The sequence below is a fragment of the Coregonus clupeaformis genome, chromosome 34, assembly GCF_020615455.1.
Source record: "Coregonus clupeaformis isolate EN_2021a chromosome 34, ASM2061545v1, whole genome shotgun sequence".
Taxonomy (NCBI): Eukaryota; Metazoa; Chordata; class Actinopteri; order Salmoniformes; family Salmonidae; genus Coregonus; species Coregonus clupeaformis.
Genome location: NC_059225.1, coordinates 26,471,249 through 26,494,958, shown reverse-complemented (window position 1 = coordinate 26,494,958; position 23,710 = coordinate 26,471,249). Strand labels below are relative to the sequence as shown.

The window sequence follows — 23,710 nt, the reverse complement described above, 5'->3', positions numbered from 1 at the left end:
AATAAGGAGCATCCAGACCCTGAACTTGTTTCTGCCAATTATTGATAAAGATGCACCTGTTAAGAAACTGACTGTTAGAACTGTTAAGGCTCCATGGATTGATGAGGAATTTAAAAACTGTATGGTTGAAAGAGACGGGGCAAAAGGAGTGGCTAATAAGTCTGGCTGCACATCTGACTGGCTGACTTACTGCAAATTGAGAAATGATGTGACTAAACTCAACAAAAAGAAGAAGAAACTGTATTATGAAGCCAAGATCAATGATTTAAAAAACTTTGGAGTACTTTAAATGAAATTATGGGCAGAAAGACAAATTCAACTCCATCTTTCATTGAATCAGATGGCTTATTCATCACAAAACCATTTGATGATTCCAATTATTTTAAAGATTACTTCATTGGCAAGGTGGGCAAACTTAGGCAGGAAATGCCAACAACGAACAGTGAGCCATCGTACTCAGACACACAGGGACAAACACAGTGACCAACACTACAGTGATGGCCATTTTAGGATCTGAGCTGCCCAGGGAGGGGAGGAGGAGTGGAGATAGAGGTGGGACAGATAGAGGTGGGACATCAGGTATAAATGGAGGGTCAGGTCCAGTACCTCAAGGCGGTCCTACCAACTTTACCCTGGACCGGGCAGAGTGGGCGGAACAGAACTGGAGCTATCAAGGTCCATCCTCTATTCAGAGGGACATCCTGAACAGGAAGCTGAGAGAGGAGGCAGCACAGCTCTGCGTTTAGTATCTATGACTGAACATAGAAGGGCATGTCTCTGCCTCTGTATGGGGACTCTAGTAGTACTAGTGGAGGTGGAGGTGGCTCCCCCTATGGAGGAGGTGGAGGTGGTGGAGGAGGCTCCCCCTATGGAGGAGGTGGAGGTGGAGATGGAGGTTACTCCCCCTATGAAGGAGGAGGTGGAGGTGGAGATGGCTCACCCTATGAAGGAGGAGGTGGAGGTGGAGGTGGCTCCCCCTATGGAGGAGGAGGTGGAGATGGCTCCCCCTATGGAGGAGGAGGTGGAGATGGCTCCCCCTATGGAGGAGGAGGTGGAGGTGGATCCCCCTATGGAGGAGGAGGTGGAGGTGGATCCCCCTATGAAGGAGGAGGTGGAGGTGGCTCACCCTATGAAGGAGGAGGTGGAGGTGGCTCACCCTATGAAGGAGGAGGTGGAGGTGGCTCACCCTATGAAGGAGGAGATGGAGGTGGCTCACCCTATGAAGGAGGAGATGGAGGTGGCTCACCCTATGAAGGAGGAGGTGGAGGTGAATCACCCTATGAAGGAGGAGGTGGAGGTGAATCACCCTATGAAGGAGGAGGTGGAGGTGTATCCATGTCTGTCTATGTTTTCTGTGATGCTCTGAGTTTTATCAAGGACACATTCCTACAATGTACTGTAATGACATGACATGATGGACACGTTACAATGTTAACTAATACTGTCCCCATTCCTGCCAAAGGGGAAAGCTGTTATTTTCTCAGCCCCACCTGACTATTTTACCCTGACTATTTTACCCTGACTATTTTAACCTGACTGACTGTTTTAACCTGACTGACTGTTTCAACCTGACTGTTTTAACCTGACTGACTGTTTCAACCTGACTGTTTTAACCTGACTGACTGTTTTAACCTGACTATTTTAACCTGACTGACTGTTTTAACCTGCATATTTTTACCTGACTGACTGTTTTAACCTGACTGACTGTTTTAACATGACTGTTTTAACCTGACTATTTTAACCTGACTGACTATTTTAACCTGACTATTTTACCCTGACTATTTTAACCTGACTGACTGTTTTAACCTGACTGACTGTTTCAACCTGACTGTTTTAACCTGACTGACTGTTTCAACCTGACTGTTTTAACCTGACTGACTGTTTTAACCTGACTATTTTAACCTGACTGACTGTTTTAACCTGAATATTTTTACCTGACTGACTGTTTTAACCTGACTGACTGTTTTAACATGACTGTTTTAACCTGACTATTTTAACCTGACTGACTATTTTAACCTGACTATTTTAACCTGGCTGGCTGTTTTAACCTGACTGACTGTTTTAACATGACTGTTTCAACCTGACAATTTTAACCTGGCAGACTATTTTAACCTGACTGTTTCAACCTGACTGTTTTAAACTGACTGATTATTTTAACCTGACTGACTGTTTTAACCTGACTGACTGTTTCAACCTGACTGTTTTAACCTGCCTGACTGTTTTAACCTGACTATTTTAACCTGACTGACTGTTTTAACCTGACTATTTTAACCTGACTGTTTTAACCTGAATATTCAAACCTGACTGACTGTTTTAACCTGACTATTTTAACCTGACTGACTGTTTAAACCTGACTGACTGTTTTAACATGACTGTTTTAACCTGACTATTTTAACCTGACTGACTGTTTTAACCTGACTATTTTAACCTGACTGTTTTAACCTGGCTGACTGTTTTAACCTGACTGTTTCATCCTGACTGTTTTAACCTGACTGACTGTTTTAACCTGACTGACTGTTTTAACCTGACTGACTGTTTTAACATGACTGTTTTAACCTGGCTGACTATTTTAACCTGACTGTTTCCACCTGACTGTTTTAACCTGACTGATTGTTTTAACCTGACTGACTGTTTTAACCTGACTATTTCAACCTGACTGTTTTAAGTTGACTGTTTCAAACTGACTGTTTCAACCTGACTGACTGTTTTAACCTGACTCACTGTTTTAACCTGACTGACTGTTTTAACCTGACTATTTTAACCTGACTATTTTAACCAGGCTGACTGTTTTAACCTGACTGTTTCAACCTGACTGTTTAACCTGACTATTTTAGCCTGACTGACTGTTTTAACCTGACTATTTTAACCTGACTGACTGTTTTAACCTGATTGACTGTTTTAACCTGACTATTTTAACCTGGCTGACTGTTTTAACCTGACTGTTTCAACCTGACTGTTTTAACCTGACTGACTATTTTAACCTGACTGTTTCAACCTGACTGTTTTAAGTTGACTGTTTCAACCTGACTGTTTCAACCTGACTGACTGTTTCAACCTGACTGTTTTAACCTGACTGACTGTTTTAACCTGACTGACTGTATTAACCTGACTATTTTAACCTGACTGACTGCTTTAACCTGACTGTTTTAACCTGACTATTTTAACCCAACTGACTGTTATAACCTGGCTGTTTCAACCTGACTGACTGTTTTAACCTGACTGTTTCAACCTGACTGTTTTAACCTGACTGACTGTTTTAATCTGACTATTTGAACCTGACTGATTGTTTTAATCTGACTGTTTTAACCTGACTATTTTAACCTGACTGACTGTTTTAACCCGACTATTTTAACCTGGCTGACTGTTTTAACCTGACTGTTTCAACCTGACTATTTTAACCTGACTGACTGTTTTAGCCTGACTGTTTCAACCTGACTGTTTTAAGTTGACTGTTTCAACCTGACTGACTGTTTTAACCTGACTGTTTTAACCTGACTGACTGTTTTAACCTGACTATATTAACCTGACTGACTGTTTTAACCTGACTTTTTTAACCTGACTGAATGTTTTAACCTGACTATTTTAACCAGGCTGACTGTTTTAACCTGACTGTTTCAACCTGACTGTTTTAACCTGACTATTTTAGCCTGACTGACTGTTTTAACCTGACTATTTTAACCTGACTGACTGTTTTAACCTGATTGACTGTTTTAACCTGACTATTTTAACCTGGCTGACTGTTTTAACCTGACTGTTTCAACCTGACTGTTTTAACCTGACTGACTATTTTAACCTGACTGTTTCAACCTGACTGTTTTAAGTTGACTATTTCAACCTGACTGTTTCAACCTGACTGACTGTTTCAACCTGACTGTTTTAACCCTGACTGACTGTTTTAACCTGACTGACTGTTTTAACCTGACTGTTTTAACCTGACTATTTTAACCCAACTGACTGTTATAACCTGGCTGTTTCAACCTGACTGACTGTTTTAACCTGACTGTTTCAACCTGACTGTTTTAACCTGACTGACTGTTTTAATCTGACTATTTGAACCTGACTGATTGTTTTAATCTGACTGTTTTAACCTGACTATTTTAACCTGACTGACTGTTTTAACCTGACTATTTTAACCTGGCTGACTGTTTTAACCTGACTGTTTCAACCTGACTATTTTAACCTGACTGACTGTTTTAGCCTGACTGTTTCAACCTGACTGTTTTAAGTTGACTGTTTCAACCTGACTGACTGTTTTAACCTGACTGTTTTAACCTGACTGACTGTTTTAACCCGACTATATTAACCTGACTGACTGTTTTAACCTGACTTTTTTAACCTGACTGAATGTTTTAACCTGACTATTTTAACCAGGCTGACTGTTTTAACCTGACTGTTTCAACCTGACTGTTTTAACCTGACTATTTTAGCCTGACTGACTGTTTTAACCTGACTATTTTAACCTGACTGACTGTTTTAACCTGATTGACTGTTTTAACCTGACTATTTTAACCTGGCTGACTGTTTTAACCTGACTGTTTTAACCTGACTGACTATTTTAACCTGACTGTTTCAACCTGACTGACTGTTTCAACCTGACTGTTTTAACCTGACTGACTGTTTTAACCTGACTGACTGTTTTAACCTGACTGACTGTTTTAACCTGACTGTTTTAACCTGACTATTTTAACCCAACTGACTGTTATAACCTGGCTGTTTCAACCTGACTGACTGTTTTAACCTGACTGTTTCAACCTGACTGTTTTAACCTGACTGACTGTTTTAATCTGACTATTTGAACCTGACTGATTGTTTTAATCTGACTGTTTTAACCTGACTATTTTAACCTGACTGACTGTTTTAACCTGACTATTTTAACCTGGCTGACTGTTTTAACCTGACTGTTTCAACCTGACTATTTTAACCTGACTGACTGTTTTAGCCTGACTGTTTCAACCTGACTGTTTTAAGTTGACTGTTTCAACCTGACTGACTGTTTTAACCTGACTGTTTTAACCTGACTGACTGTTTTAACCTGACTATATTAACCTGACTGACTGTTTTAACCTGACAGTTTTAACCTGACTGAATGTTTTAACCTGACTATTTTAACATGACTGACTGTTTTAACCTGACTGTTTCAACCTGACTGTTTTAACCTGACTGACTGTTTTAATCTGACTATTTGAACCTGACTGATTGTTTTAACCTGCCTATTTTAACCTGACTGACTGTTTTAACCTGACTATTTTAAACTTACTATTTTAACCTGGCTGACTGTTTTAACCTGACTGTTTCAACCTGACTGTTTTAACCTGACTGACTGTTTTAACCTGACTGACTGTTTTAACCTGACTATTTTAGCCTGACTGACTGTTTTAACCTGACTATTTTAACCTGACTGACTGTTTTAACCTGACTGTTTTAACCTGATTGACTGTTTTAACCTGACTATTTTAACCTGACTGACTATTTTAACCTGACTGTTTCAACCTGACTGTTTTAAGTTGACTGTTTCAACCTGACTGACTGTTTCAACCTGACTGTTTTAACCTGACTGACTGTTTTAACCTGACTGACTGTTTTAACCTGACTATTTTAAACTGACTGACTGCTTAACCTGACTGTTTTAACCTTACTATTTTAACCCGACTGACTGTTTTAACCTGGCTGTTTCAACCTGACTGACTGTTTTAACCTGACTATTTTAACCTGACTGACTGTTTTAACCTGACTGTTTCAACCTGACTGTTTTAACCCTGACTGACTGTTTTAATCTGACTATTTGAACCTGACTGATTTAACCTGGCTGACTGTTTTAACCTGACTGACTGTTTTAACCTGACTGACTGTTTTAACCTGACTGACTGTTTTAACCTGACTGACTGTTTTAACCTGACTGACTGTTTTAACCTGACTATTTTAACCTGACTGACTGTTTTAACCTGACTGTTTTAACCTGACTGACTGTTTTAACCTGACTTTTTTAATAACCTGACTAACTGTTTTAACCTGACTGTTTCAACCTGGCTGTTTTAACCTGACTGTTTTAACCTGACTGACTGTTTTAACCTGACTGACTGTTTTAACCTGACTGACTGTTTTAACCTGACTATTTTAACCTGACTGACTGTTTTAACCTGACTATTTTAACCTGACTATTTTAACCTGGCTGACTGTTTTAACCTGACTGTTTCAATTGACTGTTTTAACCTGACTGACTGTTTTAACCTGACTGTTTTAACCTGACTATTCCACCCTGAATGTTCCAACCTGACTATTTTAACCTGACTGTTTAAAGTTGACTGTTTCAACCTGACTGACTGTTTTAACCTGACTGTTTTAACCTGACTGACTGTTTTAACCTGACTATATTAACCTGACTGACTGTTTTAACCTGACTTTTTTAACCTGACTGAATGTTTTAACCTGACTATTTTAACCAGGCTGACTGTTTTAACCTGACTGTTTCAACCTGACTGTTTTAACCTGACTATTTTAGCCTGACTGACTGTTTTAACCTGACTATTTTAACCTGACTGACTGTTTTAACCTGATTGACTGTTTTAACCTGACTATTTTAACCTGGCTGACTGTTTTAACCTGACTGTTTCAACCTGACTGTTTTAACCTGACTGACTATTTTAACCTGACTGTTTCAACCTGACTGTTTTAAGTTGACTATTTCAACCTGACTGTTTCAACCTGACTGACTGTTTCAACCTGACTGTTTTAACCTGACTGACTGTTTTAACCTGACTGACTGTTTTAACCTGACTGTTTTAACCTGACTATTTTAACCCAACTGACTGTTATAACCTGGCTGTTTCAACCTGACTGACTGTTTTAACCTGACTGTTTCAACCTGACTGTTTTAACCTGACTGACTGTTTTAATCTGACTATTTGAACCTGACTGATTGTTTTAATCTGACTGTTTTAACCTGACTATTTTAACCTGACTGACTGTTTTAACCTGACTATTTTAACCTGGCTGACTGTTTTAACCTGACTGTTTCAACCTGACTATTTTAACCTGACTGACTGTTTTAGCCTGACTGTTTCAACCTGACTGTTTTAAGTTGACTGTTTCAACCTGACTGACTGTTTTAACCTGACTGTTTTAACCTGACTGACTGTTTTAACCTGACTATATTAACCTGACTGACTGTTTTAACCTGACTTTTTTAACCTGACTGAATGTTTTAACCTGACTATTTTAACCAGGCTGACTGTTTTAACCTGACTGTTTCAACCTGACTGTTTTAACCTGACTATTTTAGCCTGACTGACTGTTTTAACCTGACTATTTTAACCTGACTGACTGTTTTAACCTGATTGACTGTTTTAACCTGACTATTTTAACCTGGCTGACTGTTTTAACCTGACTGTTTTAACCTGACTGACTATTTTAACCTGACTGTTTCAACCTGACTGTTTCAACCTGACTGACTGTTTCAACCTGACTGTTTTAACCTGACTGACTGTTTTAACCTGACTGACTGTATTAACCTGACTGACTGTTTTAACCTGACTGTTTTAACCTGACTATTTTAACCCAACTGACTGTTATAACCTGGCTGTTTCAACCTGACTGACTGTTTTAACCTGACTGTTTCAACCTGACTGTTTTAACCTGACTGACTGTTTTAATCTGACTATTTGAACCTGACTGATTGTTTTAATCTGACTGTTTTAACCTGACTATTTTAACCTGACTGACTGTTTTAACCTGACTATTTTAACCTGGCTGACTGTTTTAACCTGACTGTTTCAACCTGACTATTTTAACCTGACTGACTGTTTTAGCCTGACTGTTTCAACCTGACTGTTTTAAGTTGACTGTTTCAACCTGACTGACTGTTTTAACCTGACTGTTTTAACCTGACTGACTGTTTTAACCTGACTATATTAACCTGACTGACTGTTTTAACCTGACAGTTTTAACCTGACTGAATGTTTTAACCTGACTATTTTAACATGACTGACTGTTTTAACCTGACTGTTTCAACCTGACTGTTTTAACCTGACTGACTGTTTTAATCTGACTATTTGAACCTGACTGATTGTTTTAACCTGCCTATTTTAACCTGACTGACTGTTTTAACCTGACTATTTTAACCTGACTATTTTAACCTGGCTGACTGTTTTAACCTGACTGTTTCAACCTGACTGTTTTAACCTGACTGACTGTTTTAACCTGACTGACTGTTTTAACCTGACTATTTTAGCCTGACTGACTGTTTTAACCTGACTATTTTAACCTGACTGACTGTTTTAACCTGACTGTTTTAACCTGATTGACTGTTTTAACCTGACTATTTTAACCTGACTGACTATTTTAACCTGACTGTTTCAACCTGACTGTTTTAAGTTGACTGTTTCAACCTGACTGACTGTTTCAACCTGACTGTTTTAACCTGACTGACTGTTTTAACCTGACTGACTGTTTTAACCTGACTATTTTAAACTGACTGACTGCTTAACCTGACTGTTTTAACCTTACTATTTTAACCCGACTGACTGTTTTAACCTGACTATTTTAACCTGACTGACTGTTTTAACCTGACTGTTTCAACCTGACTGTTTTAACCTGACTGACTGTTTTAATCTGACTATTTGAACCTGACTGATTTAACCTGGCTGACTGTTTTAACCTGACTGACTGTTTTAACCTGACTGACTGTTTTAACCTGACTGTTTTAACCTGACTGACTGTTTTAACCTGACTGTTTTAACCTGACTATTTTAACCCAACTGACTGTTATAACCTGGCTGTTTCAACCTGACTGACTGTTTTAACCTGACTGTTTCAACCTGACTGTTTTAACCTGACTGACTGTTTTAATCTGACTATTTGAACCTGACTGATTGTTTTAATCTGACTGTTTTAACCTGACTATTTTAACCTGACTGACTGTTTTAACCTGACTATTTTAACCTGGCTGACTGTTTTAACCTGACTGTTTCAACCTGACTATTTTAACCTGACTGACTGTTTTAGCCTGACTGTTTCAACCTGACTGTTTTAAGTTGACTGTTTCAACCTGACTGACTGTTTTAACCTGACTGTTTTAACCTGACTGACTGTTTTAACCTGACTATATTAACCTGACTGACTGTTTTAACCTGACAGTTTTAACCTGACTGAATGTTTTAACCTGACTATTTTAACATGACTGACTGTTTTAACCTGACTGTTTCAACCTGACTGTTTTAACCTGACTGACTGTTTTAATCTGACTATTTGAACCTGACTGATTGTTTTAACCTGCCTATTTTAACCTGACTGACTGTTTTAACCTGACTATTTTAAACTTACTATTTTAACCTGGCTGACTGTTTTAACCTGACTGTTTCAACCTGACTGTTTTAACCTGACTGACTGTTTTAACCTGACTGACTGTTTTAACCTGACTATTTTAGCCTGACTGACTGTTTTAACCTGACTATTTTAACCTGACTGACTGTTTTAACCTGACTGTTTTAACCTGATTGACTGTTTTAACCTGACTATTTTAACCTGACTGACTATTTTAACCTGACTGTTTCAACCTGACTGTTTTAAGTTGACTGTTTCAACCTGACTGACTGTTTCAACCTGACTGTTTTAACCTGACTGACTGTTTTAACCTGACTGACTGTTTTAACCTGACTATTTTAAACTGACTGACTGCTTAACCTGACTGTTTTAACCTTACTATTTTAACCCGACTGACTGTTTTAACCTGGCTGTTTCAACCTGACTGACTGTTTTAACCTGACTATTTTAACCTGACTGACTGTTTTAACCTGACTGTTTCAACCTGACTGTTTTAACCTGACTGACTGTTTTAATCTGACTATTTGAACCTGACTGATTTAACCTGGCTGACTGTTTTAACCTGACTGACTGTTTTAACCTGACTGACTGTTTTAACCTGACTGACTGTTTTAACCTGACTGACTGTTTTAACCTGACTGACTGTTTTAACCTGACTATTTTAACCTGACTGACTGTTTTAACCTGACTGTTTTAACCTGACTGACTGTTTTAACCTGACTTTTTTAATAACCTGACTAACTGTTTTAACCTGACTGTTTCAACCTGGCTGTTTTAACCTGACTGTTTTAACCTGACTGACTGTTTTAACCTGACTGACTGTTTTAACCTGACTGACTGTTTTAACCTGACTATTTTAACCTGACTGACTGTTTTAACCTGACTATTTTAACCTGACTATTTTAACCTGGCTGACTGTTTTAACCTGACTGTTTCAATTGACTGTTTTAACCTGACTGACTGTTTTAACCTGACTGTTTTAACCTGACTATTCCACCCTGAATGTTCCAACCTGACTATTTTAACCTGACTGTTTAAAGTTGACTGTTTCAACCTGACTGACTGTTTTAACCTGACTGTTTTAACCTGACTGACTGTTTTAACCTGACTATATTAACCTGACTGACTGTTTTAACCTGACTTTTTTAACCTGACTGAATGTTTTAACCTGACTATTTTAACCAGGCTGACTGTTTTAACCTGACTGTTTCAACCTGACTGTTTTAACCTGACTATTTTAGCCTGACTGACTGTTTTAACCTGACTATTTTAACCTGACTGACTGTTTTAACCTGATTGACTGTTTTAACCTGACTATTTTAACCTGGCTGACTGTTTTAACCTGACTGTTTCAACCTGACTGTTTTAACCTGACTGACTATTTTAACCTGACTGTTTCAACCTGACTGTTTTAAGTTGACTATTTCAACCTGACTGTTTCAACCTGACTGACTGTTTCAACCTGACTGTTTTAACCTGACTGACTGTTTTAACCTGACTGACTGTTTTAACCTGACTGTTTTAACCCGACTATTTTAACCCAACTGACTGTTATAACCTGGCTGTTTCAACCTGACTGACTGTTTTAACCTGACTGTTTCAACCTGACTGTTTTAACCTGACTGACTGTTTTAATCTGACTATTTGAACCTGACTGATTGTTTTAATCTGACTGTTTTAACCTGACTATTTTAACCTGACTGACTGTTTTAACCTGACTATTTTAACCTGGCTGACTGTTTTAACCTGACTGTTTCAACCTGACTATTTTAACCTGACTGACTGTTTTAGCCTGACTGTTTCAACCTGACTGTTTTAAGTTGACTGTTTCAACCTGACTGACTGTTTTAACCTGACTGTTTTAACCTGACTGACTGTTTTAACCTGACTATATTAACCTGACTGACTGTTTTAACCTGACTTTTTTAACCTGACTGAATGTTTTAACCTGACTATTTTAACCAGGCTGACTGTTTTAACCTGACTGTTTCAACCTGACTGTTTTAACCTGACTATTTTAGCCTGACTGACTGTTTTAACCTGACTATTTTAACCTGACTGACTGTTTTAACCTGATTGACTGTTTTAACCTGACTATTTTAACCTGGCTGACTGTTTTAACCTGACTGTTTTAACCTGACTGACTATTTTAACCTGACTGTTTCAACCTGACTGTTTCAACCTGACTGACTGTTTCAACCTGACTGTTTTAACCTGACTGACTGTTTTAACCTGACTGACTGTATTAACCTGACTGACTGTTTTAACCTGACTGTTTTAACCTGACTATTTTAACCCAACTGACTGTTATAACCTGGCTGTTTCAACCTGACTGACTGTTTTAACCTGACTGTTTCAACCTGACTGTTTTAACCCGACTGACTGTTTTAATCTGACTATTTGAACCTGACTGATTGTTTTAATCTGACTGTTTTAACCTGACTATTTTAACCTGACTGACTGTTTTAACCTGACTATTTTAACCTGGCTGACTGTTTTAACCTGACTGTTTCAACCTGACTATTTTAACCTGACTGACTGTTTTAGCCTGACTGTTTCAACCTGACTGTTTTAAGTTGACTGTTTCAACCTGACTGACTGTTTTAACCTGACTGTTTTAACCTGACTGACTGTTTTAACCTGACTATATTAACCTGACTGACTGTTTTAACCTGACAGTTTTAACCTGACTGAATGTTTTAACCTGACTATTTTAACATGACTGACTGTTTTAACCTGACTGTTTCAACCTGACTGTTTTAACCTGACTGACTGTTTTAATCTGACTATTTGAACCTGACTGATTGTTTTAACCTGCCTATTTTAACCTGACTGACTGTTTTAACCTGACTATTTTAACCTGACTATTTTAACCTGGCTGACTGTTTTAACCTGACTGTTTCAACCTGACTGTTTTAACCTGACTGACTGTTTTAACCTGACTGACTGTTTTAACCTGACTATTTTAGCCTGACTGACTGTTTTAACCTGACTATTTTAACCTGACTGACTGTTTTAACCTGACTGTTTTAACCTGATTGACTGTTTTAACCTGACTATTTTAACCTGACTGACTATTTTAACCTGACTGTTTCAACCTGACTGTTTTAAGTTGACTGTTTCAACCTGACTGACTGTTTCAACCTGACTGTTTTAACCTGACTGACTGTTTTAACCTGACTGACTGTTTTAACCTGACTATTTTAAACTGACTGACTGCTTAACCTGACTGTTTTAACCTTACTATTTTAACCCGACTGACTGTTTTAACCTGACTATTTTAACCTGACTGACTGTTTTAACCTGACTGTTTCAACCTGACTGTTTTAACCTGACTGACTGTTTTAATCTGACTATTTGAACCTGACTGATTTAACCTGGCTGACTGTTTTAACCTGACTGACTGTTTTAACCTGACTGACTGTTTTAACCTGACTGTTTTAACCTGACTGACTGTTTTAACCTGACTGACTGTTTTAACCTGACTGACTGTTTTAACCTGACTATTTTAACCTGACTGACTGTTTTAACCTGACTGTTTTAACCTGACTGACTGTTTTAACCTGACTTTTTTAATAACCTGACTAACTGTTTTAACCTGACTGTTTCAACCTGGCTGTTTTAACCTGACTGTTTTAACCTGACTGACTGTTTTAACCTGACTGACTGTTTTAACCTGACTGACTGTTTTAACCTGACTATTTTAACCTGACTGACTGTTTTAACCTGACTATTTTAACCTGACTATTTTAACCTGGCTGACTGTTTTAACCTGACTGTTTCAATTGACTGTTTTAACCTGACTGACTGTTTTAACCTGACTGTTTTAACCTGACTATTCCACCCTGAATGTTCCAACCTGACTATTTTAACCTGACTGTTTAAAGTTGACTGTTTCAACCTGATTGACTGTTTTAACCTGACTGTTTTAACCCGACTATTTCAACCTGACTGACTGTTTTAACCTGAATGTTCCAACCTGACTATTTTAACCTGACTATTCCACCCTGAATGTTCCAACCTGACTATTTTAACCTGACTATTCCACCCTGAATGTTCCATCCTGACTATTTTAACCTGACTATTTTACCCTGACTATTTTAACCTGACTATTCAACCCTGATTGTTCCAACCTGATTGTTTTAACCTGACTGTTTTAACCTGACTGTTCCACCCTGACTGTTGTAACCTGACTATTCCACCCTGAATGTTCCAACCTGACTATTTTAACCTGACTGTTTTAACCCGACTAGTCCACCCTGAATGTTCCAACCTGACTGTTTCACCCTGACTGTTTTGACCTGCCTATTTTATCTGACTATTTTAACCTGACTATTTTAACCTGACTATTCCACCCTGACTGTTTCAGCCTGACTGTTTTAACCTGACTATTCCGCCCTGACTGTTCCACCCTGACTATTCCGCCCTGACTATTTTAACCTGAATGTTCCAACCTGACTGTTTTAACCTGACTATTCCACCCTGACTGTTTCAGCCTGACTATTTTAACCTGACTGTTTCACCCTGACTGTTTTAACCTGACTATTTTATCTGACTGTTTTAACCTGACTGTTTTAACCTGACTATTTTAACCTGACTATTTTAACCTGACTGTTTTAATCTGACTATTTTAACCTGACTGTTCCACCCTGAATGTTCCAAGGGTGGCCAATATCTCTATTAATCACAGTTACTGTCCTACATTGTGGAGTGGGCTCTGTCTAATGAGGCCATATCATGTGAGTATTAAATGTATTACATTTGATTGATGTGTTTGTATTGCTCATTACAGTTATGGGTGATTCATGTGTGTGTGTATGGTTCAGGGACTATGTGAATGTATACTCTAAGCTGTTACCCAAAGATAACTTTCCACCTTTTACAAGATGGCGGCTTGTATTGTCACCTTTCAAGCATCTTTTCTATGTACTGGTTTATTGTTTTTGTATTCGGCACAGACTGTAGTACTATACTGTTTAATTTACTACAGACTGTAGTACTATACTGTTTAATTTACTGCAGACTGTAGTACTATACTGTTTAATTTACTACAGACTGTAGTACTATACTGTTTAATTTACTACAGACTGTAGTACTATACTGTTTAATTTACTACAGACTGTAGTACTATACTGTTTAATTTACTACAGACTGTAGTACTATACTGTTTAATTTACTACAGACTGTAGTACTATACTGTTTAATTTACTACAGACTGTAGTACTATACTGTTTAATTTACTACAGACTGTAGTACTATACTGTTTAATTTACTACAGACTGTAGTACTATACTGTTTATTCTACTACAGACTGTAGTACTATACTGTTTCTTCTACTACAGACTGTAGTACTATACTGTTTCTTCTACTACAGTATTAGAGTGTTTAATTCAGGTTGATCAGCTGTAAACATCAGGGAGCCGTGTTAGTTTAGAATGCTCATTTATTATTATTGCATGATTGCATTTAGTTCAAATCATATACGTCTGAACTATATAATTCCCCTGCTGTGAGCTTAATGTCTCAACTATACTAGGAAACTGGAAAGACAAAGTCCTACTAATATTTGATATATTTACAAAGAATTTGACAAAAGATGTGAAAATAACAAGCAATAAATGAAAATATGTTTTAACAAAATGTTTTTTAAAGCCTGACTAGTTGCCTCTAATCCTTTCTACTGCAGGTGGTTCGGTGGTTGATTGGCTCCATGTGTTGAGGCCTAGCGCTGGCTGAAGCCTGGGAGTTTCCTGGAGTCTCTACCCGTCGGGCCCTGATCCACTGCCTGCCAGGCTGTCCAGGGAGAGCAGGGGCCGTAGTTTGATGGTGGTGTGTCGTAGGGAGTACCACAGGCCTCTCCAGGTGCCCCACACCACACCGTTGTCATAGAGACCCTTGTAGACTCCGCCGCGGTAGAACTTCCCATTCAGGTTGGCTGCATGACACCTGGAGAGACAGGTGAAACACAAAACATGTACTGAGTTCTGAGTACAGAGCGAGAGAAATACATTACAGTGTTACAGCTTATCAAGTGCAGCCAAGAGATAGTAAGCAACATCTAGAGGGATACACAGAGTGGGACATACTTTTGTGGAGAAATGTCCTCTGGTCTGATGAAACAAAAGTAGAACTGTTTGGCCATAATGACCATCGTTATGTTTGGAGGAAAAAGGGGGCACTTGCAAGCCGAAGAACACCATCCCAACCGTGAAGCACGGGGGTGGCAGCATCATGCTGTGGGGGTGCTTTGCTGCAGGAGGGACTGGTGCACTTCACAAAATAGATGGCATCATGAGGAAGGAACATTATGTGGATATATTGAAGCAACATCTCAAGGCATCAGTCAGGAAGTTAAAGCTTGGTCGTAAATGGGTCTTCCAAATGGACAATGATCCCAAGCATACTTCCAATGTTGTGGCAAAATGGCTTAAGGACAACAAAGTCAAGGTATTGGAGTGGCCATCACAAAGCCCTGACCTCAATCCTGTAGAAAATATGTGGGCAGAACTGAAAAAGTGTGTGCAAGCAAGGAGGCCTACAAACCTGACTCAGTTACACCAGCTCTGTCAGGAGGAATGGGCCAAAATTCACCCAGCTTGTGGAAGGCTACCCGAAACTTTTGACTTCAAATGTAAACTTCTGACCCCACTTGGAATTTGATGAAAGAAATAAAAGCTTAATTTCTGACATTTCACATTCTTAAAATAAAGTGGTGATCCTAACTGACCTAAAACAGGGAATTTGTACTAGGATTAAATGTCAGGAATTGTGAAAAACTGAGTTTAAATGTATTTGGCTAAGGTGTATGTAAACTTCAGACTTCAACTGTATCTGGAGCTAACTCTGCAAATAGCACTACTGGGCGATTTAAAAAGTAAGTCAATTGATCAATAATATAACAATACTCTTAGCAACATTTTTTATCTTTGATTTACAATCTGTAGAAACTATGAGAATAGAAAGGTTCAGAACTTTTGTGAAACATCACAGCACAGTCAAAACTGGAGGGTGTTCAGCGATAGATGGGAGGGGTTGAAATGGAGCTGAAGGATGGGACTAAAAACAAACAAAAGATAACAATTGTAAAATATACTGTGTCCATAAAATGTATATAGTATGTACAAGCTGGAAGTAAAAGCCTATGTATTGTTGTCCATAAGCTTACAAAAAAAACAGAAAACTTGAGTGTGCATAACTATTCCCCCCCCAAGTCTCTTGGGGTATGTCTCTATAAGCTTGGCACATCTAGCCACTGGGATTTTTGCCCATTCTTCAAGGCAAAACTGCTCCAGCTCCTTCAAGTTGGATGGGTTCCGCTGGGGTACAGCAATCTTTAAGTCATACCACAGATTCTCAATTGGATTGAGGTCTGGGCTTTGACTAGGCCATTCCAAGACATTTAAATGTTTCCCCTTAAACCACTCGAGTGTTGCTTTAGCAGTATGCTTAGGGTCATTGTCCTGCTGGAAGGTAAACCTCCGTCCCAGTCTCAAATCTCTGGAAGACTGAAACAGGTTTCCCTCAAGAATGTCCCTGTATTTAGCGCCATCCATTATTTATTCAATTCTGACCAGTTTCCCAGTCCCTGACGATGAAAAACATCCCCACAACATGATGCTGCCACCACCATGCTTCACTGTGGGGATGGTGTTCTCTGGGTGATGAGAGGTGTTGGGTTTGTGCCAGACATAGCGTTTTCCTTGATGGCCAAAAAACTCAATTTTAGTCTCATCTGACCAGATTACCTTCTTCTATATGTTTGGGGAGTCTCCCAAATGCCTTTTGGCGAACACCAAACGTGTTTGCTTATTTCTTTCTTTAAGCAATGGCTTTTTTCTGCCCACTCTTCCATAAAGCCCAGCTCTGTGGAGTGTACGGCTTAAGGTGGTCCTATGGACAGATACTCCAATCTCCGCTGTGGAGCTTTGCAGCTCCTTCAGGGTTATATTTGGTCTCTTTGTTGCCTCTCTGATTAATGCCCTCCTTGCCTGGTCCATGAGTTTTGGTGGGCGGCCATCTCTTGGCAGGTTTGTTGTGGTGCCATTCTTTCAATTTTTTTATAATGGATTAAATGGTGCTCCGTGGGATGTTCAAAGTTTCTGATATTTCGTTATAACCCTGATCTGTACTTCTCCACAACTTTGTCCCTGACCTGTTTGGAGAGCTCCTTGGTCTTCATGGTGCCGCTTGCTTGGTGGTGCCCCTTGCTTAGTGGTGTTGCAGACTCTGGGGCCTTTCAGAACAGGTGTATATATACACTGAGATCATGTGACAGATCATGTGACACTTAGATTGCACACAGGTGGACTTTATTTAACTAATTATGTGACTTCTGAAGGTAAATGTTTGCACCAGATCTTATTTAGGGGCTTCATAGCAAAGTGGGTGAATACATATGCACGCACCACTTTTCCGTTTTTAATTTTTTAGAATTGTTTGAAACAAGTTATTTTTTTCATTTCACTTCACCAATTTGGACTATTTTTGTATGTCCATTACATGAAATCCAAATAAAAATCAATTTAAATTACAGGTTGTAATGCAACAAAATAGGAAAAACACCAAGGGGGATGAATACTTTTGCAAGGCACTGTATTTAGTTATTAAGCTTCTCTCAATAATCATTCTCTGTAGCTCAGCTGGTAGAGCACGGCGCTTGTAACGCCAAGGTAGTGGGTTCGAGCCCCGGGACCACCAATACACACAAAAAAATATAAATAAATGTATGCACGCATGACTGTAAGTCGCTTTGGATAAAAGCGTCTGCTAAATGGCATATTATTATTCTTCTTCTTATTATTATTATTATTATTGTTATATTATTGACAATAGCACATTGGTAGTAGTCAGTAACAACTATCAAAGCTAAGCAGGGATTGGTTAAAACCCAGGATGGGAGACCAAATGGAGGAGGGGCTGCCCAGACTATTGTTTTATTCTGATAGTGGATTATTCTGATAGTGGATATAACATTAAAGATCTGACATTGTTTCAAAGGTACAAATTGAACATATTTTATACAAGCTTTGTCTATGTTGAAAATTGGTTACCATGATGACATAATTCTGTAGTTGAAATTTCACCCTCAAAACAACAGTTTATGTTGATAACTTTTTTCAAATCCATCAATATGTTGACGAATTACGTTGAAACAATGTTTATTCAACCAGTTTGTGCCCAGTGGCTTGTGTCTGCCTCTTCGTGGTCACATCCCATAATTGACGTCAGAGTGCCCTTTGAGACCACAGACTCATAACAAAAGCATCTGAAAGAGGAGATTCTCAGCAACATTAGATCGGGGAAACGTTACTGCCTGTGTTTCCTGTAAACTTGCCTAGAGAGGTAGAGAGACATCAGGCTGAATTAGTCTCCTCACCCACCTGTTATATACCACCCTCCTCTGTTCTCCTGGGGTAGTCTCCTCACCCACCTGTTATATACCACCCTCCTCTGTTCTCCTGGGGTAGTCTCCTCACCCACCTGTTATATACCACCCTCCTCTGTTCTCCTGGGGTAGTCTCCTCACCCACCTGTTATACCACCACCCTCCTCTGTTCTCCTGGGCACAGCTGCCCTGTAGATAGCGGTCATGGTCCTATAGGAATCGTCAGGATAAAACATTACAATTACATTGTGCTTTTTACTGCCAAAATGTAGTGCTTTTCACTGTGCTCAATACACTATGAGTGATTTCACGGTGCTCAATACACTATGAGTGTCTCCAAAGGTGTCTACAATAATCACATGAAGAAGAAATGCCTTCATCACATACTGGCTTTATATTGGAAGGGAACAGCTGTGACTAACCTGGGAATGATTGATTAGGTAGCTGTGACTAACCTGGGAATGATTGATTAGGAAGCTGTGACTAACCTGGGAATGATTGATTAGGTAGCTGTGACTAACCTGGGAATGATTGATTAGGAAGCTGTGACTAACCTGGGAATGATTGATTAGGAAGCTGTGACTAACCTGGGAATGATTGATTAGGAAGCTGTGACTAACCTGGGATTGATTGATTAGGAAGCTGTGACTAACCTGGGAATGATTGATTAGGAAGCTGTGACTAACCTGGGATTGATTGATTAGGAAGCTGTGACTAACCTGGGAATGATTGATTAGGAAGCTGTGACTAACCTGGGAATGATTGATTAGGAAGCTGTGACTAACCTGGGATTGATTGATTAGGAAGCTCTGACTAACCTGGGAATGATTGATTGATTAGGAAGCTGTGACTAACCTGGGAATGATTGATTAGGAAGCTGTGACTAACCTGGGATTGATTGATTAGGAAGCTGTGACTAACCTGGGAATGATTGATTAGGAAGCTGTGACTAACCTGGGAATGATTGATTAGGAAGCTGTGACTAACCTGGGATTGATTGATTAGGAAGCTCTGACTAACCTGGGAATGATTGATTGATTAGGAAGCTGTGACTAACCTGGGAATGATTGATTAGGAAGCTGTGACTAACCTGGGATTGATTGATTAGGAAGCTGTGACTAACCTGGGAATGATTGATTGATTAGGAAGCTGTGACTAACCTGGGAATGATTGATTAGGAAGCTGTGACTAACCTGGGATTGATTGATTAGGAAGCTGTGACTAACCTGGGAATGATTGATTGATTGATTAGCTGTGACTAACCTGGGAATGATTGATTAGGAAGCTGTGACTAACCTGGGAATGATTGATTAGGTAGCTGTGACTAACCTGGGAATGATTGATTAGGAAGCTGTGACTAACCTGGGAATGATTGATTAGGTAGCTGTGACTAACCTGGGAATGATTGATTAGGAAGCTGTGACTAACCTGGGAATGATTGATTAGGAAGCTGTGACTAACCTGGGAATGATTGATTAGGAAGCTGTGACTAACCTGGGAATGATTGATTGATTAGGAAGCTGTGACTAACCTGGGAATGATTGATTAGGAAGCTGTGACTAACCTGGGAATGATTGATTGATTAGGAAGCTGTGACTAACCTGGGAATGATTGATTAGGAAGCTGTGACTAACCTGGGAATGATTGATTGAGTAGCTGTGACTAACCTGGGAATGATTGATTGATTGATTAGCTGTGACTAACCTGGTCTCTGGTGCTGAACTGCATCCCACTGAGAGAGGCAGACCACTGCTCCACCATCCGCCCTCCTCCAGATAAAGCATCCCCTCCACGACCACTATACACACCATACCGTAGACGATAGCTATCCTGGGGATAAAGGTAGGAGAGGAGAGGAACGGTAAGGGTTACAGTACAGCCTCCCCTCCAAGACCACTATACACACCATACCATAGACGATAGCTATCCTGGGGATAAAGGGAGGAGAGGAGAGGAACGGTAAGGGTTACAGTACAGGCTCCCTCCAAGACCACTATACACACCATACCGTAGACGATTAGCCTCCCCTCCAAGACCACTATACACACCGTACCGTAGACGATAGCTATCCTGGGGATAGAGGAGAGGAACGGTAAGGGTTACAGTACAGGCTCCCTCCAAGACCACTATACACACCGTACCGTAGACGATAGCTATCCTGGGGATAAAGGGAGGAGAGGAGAGGAACGGTAAGGGTTACAGTACAGCCTCCCTCCAAGACCACTATACACATCGTACCATAGACGATTAACCTCCCCTCCAAGACCACTATACACATCGTACCATAGACGATTAGCCTCCAACACCACAATAAAAACCATACCATAGACGATTAACCTCCCTCCAAGACCACTATACACATCGTACCATAGACGATTAGCCTCCAACACCACAATAAAAACCATACCATAGACGATTAGCCTCCAACACCACAATAAAAACCATACCATAGACGATTAGCCTCCAACACCACAATAAAAACCATACCATAGACGATTAGCCTCCCTCCAGAGAGAGAGAGTGGAGGGAGGGAGAGAGAGAGTGGAGGGAAGTGAGAGGAGAGGGGAGGGGAGAGGGAAGGGGAGGGAGAGAAGAGAGGGGGAGGGAGGGAGGGAGGGGGAGGGAGGGAGAGAAGAGAGGGGAGGGAGGGAGAGAAGAGAGGGGAGGGAGGGAGAGGGGGGAGGAAGGGGGAGGGAGAGGAGAGATGGGAGGGAGGGAGGGGGAGGGAGAGAAGAGAGGGGGAGGGAGGGAGATGGGGGAGGAAGGGGGAGGGAGGGAGGGCGGTACAGGGGGAGGGAGAGGAGAGATGGGAGGGAGGGAGGGGGAGAGTGGAGGGGAGTGAGAGGAGAAGGGGGAGGGAGAGGAGAGATGGGAGGGAGGGAGGGAGGGGAGAGGAGAGATGGGAGGGAGGGAGAGAGGGAGGGGGAGAGTGGAGGGGAGTGAGGAGAGGGGGGAGGGAGGGAGGGAGGGGAGGGAGGTACAGGGGGTAGATAGTAAAGGGTAGAGTACAGTAGTACCCTGCAGGTTATACCACCTGAAGGGAACTAACAGTCAATTATCAGTTGAATATGTGTGGTTATTAGACCTACTGACGGTGGATACTGATAGTGGCTAATATTTAACATGATAGAAATAGGAAACAGAGAAAGTCGGGGTAGCCTATAATTAGGACATTCGAGAGTTGCCCATCCCTGCAAGTTAAATGCCTGTACAAATTAAATTATGCATCATGGCTCAGCATTTCATGTACTTTACTGTGGGAAAGTTAATATGTTTCAATATGCTGCCATATGACTGGTTTCACATTTGTCTCCAGTGATTATAAGGTCAAATAGATCTAAAATAAGTGTCATCTACAGAAAGTAGATGCCTTCACAAAGTATTCATCCCCCTTGACTTTTTCCACATTTTGTTGTGTTACAACCTGAATTTAAAATAGCTTAAATTGAGTTTTTTTGTCACTGGCCTACACACAGTACCCCATAATGTCAAAGTGGAATTATTTTTTCTGAAATTTGTACAAATTAATTTAAAATGAAAAGCTGAAATGTCTTGTGTCAGACAGACCTGGCTTTTAAATACTTTATCTGTCCACCTGACAGAGAACCTCCACAGCTACTACAGAGGATGAAATGAGTTGAATCAGTAGTACACTGACTTTACCTGCCATTCACAGACTATACACAGTCTGAGTGTCTCACCTTCTCCTCTGTGATCCTGAAATTCTGGTAGTAGACGTGAGTCTTCTCTCCACTCCAGTCCATCAGATCTATCTTCACCAGGTTCTCACCTCAAACACACACACACACACACACACATTATTACACACACACACACATTATTACACACACACACACTATTACACACACACACCCACACACACACACACACATTATTACAGACACACACACACACATTATTACACACACACACACACACACACACACACACACACACACACACATTATTACACACACACACACATTATTACACACACACACACACACACACATTATTACAGAAAAATTATTATACACACGTTATTACACACACACACACACACACACTATTACAAACACACACAATCACATAATAATCAGTAGCCTGTTCAAGTATCTTGCTCTCGATCTCGATCCAGTGTTTATTAGCGCCAGAGAGATTTGATCCAGTGTTTATTAGTGTTGAAGAGATTTGATCCAGTTAGTTAACCTAGAGTCAAGGGTGAGGATAGGAAGGGAAGTTGGAGGCCACGGAAGGACAACATGACAACATAGTGGTATGTCCAGTGGTCGTCGTCGGGTGAGGTTGTGTCTCTCTCTGTCGGGAGGTAAGCTTAGCTTATATGGCTTATATGGTGTTGAGTAAAGCTTAAACTATGTAGTTAGATTGTAGTTAGGTATTGTAGGTAGTTATCGTAGGTTATTGTATGTAATTATTTTAGGTATATTTTGTATTCGGCTGAGCCCGGTGAAGCACGAGGCTAGCTAACCCACTACCTGGACTAGCTAGCGGGCAGCTACTGGTAACTATTAGCAACTGTGGATAGTTGTTTCACGCCTGAGAGTGCCTGTAATTACGCCAGCTAGCTGCCTACAATAATTACATACAATAACTGCCTACCATTCAGCTGTTTTTCTAACCTCATTGTCTGAACCGTTAACGTTAGGTAGTAAGTGGCTACTGTGCTTGAAATGTAGCTAGCTTGTTGCTACCTGGATAGCTACTAAACAATAGCTGGAACGACCTAGCGAACAGACGCAAACTGGCTGAATCGATTCAGTGACTAGCTTTGCACTTGGCTAGCTAACAGTAGCTGCTAGGGGTAAGTTATAACCTACATTTGTGTTTTGTTTTTACATACTGGTAGTCAGAGTCGTTCAAGGGAATTCGGGACATGGGTGACTAGTTAACGTTAGCTTGGCTCTCTCTGTGTGTTCATGCTGTGGGAGGACGGGTTTCTGCGTTGGCAGGAAGCAATGGCTAGCTAGTATGCTAACTATTCTAGCT

At 40.1% G+C, this 23,710-nt stretch overlaps 1 protein-coding gene across 5 annotated transcripts in view; it reads right to left on the bottom strand.

Moving 5' to 3' along the window:
* Positions 1-14,762: 14,762 nt before the first annotated feature.
* fgl1b (fibrinogen like 1B) overlaps positions 14,763-23,710 on the bottom strand; it is a 30,683-nt gene continuing 21,735 nt past the window's right edge. For 2 of the 5 annotated variants that reach the window (XM_045210346.1, XM_045210349.1), the window contains 6 exons: positions 22,405-22,493; positions 20,845-20,861; positions 20,707-20,773; positions 20,408-20,533; positions 18,849-18,913; positions 14,763-15,264 (listed from right to left, as the gene is read on the bottom strand). In XM_045210346.1, the coding sequence (XP_045066281.1) occupies positions 15,078-15,264; positions 18,849-18,913; positions 20,408-20,533; positions 20,707-20,773; positions 20,845-20,861; positions 22,405-22,493 (551 nt within the window). In that variant the 3' untranslated portion in view covers positions 14,763-15,077. The remainder of the gene's footprint in view (positions 15,265-18,848; positions 18,914-20,407; positions 20,534-20,706; positions 20,774-20,844; positions 20,862-22,404; positions 22,494-23,710) is intronic. The other 3 variants (XM_045210347.1, XM_045210348.1, XM_041870956.2) reach the window with 3 other exon arrangements.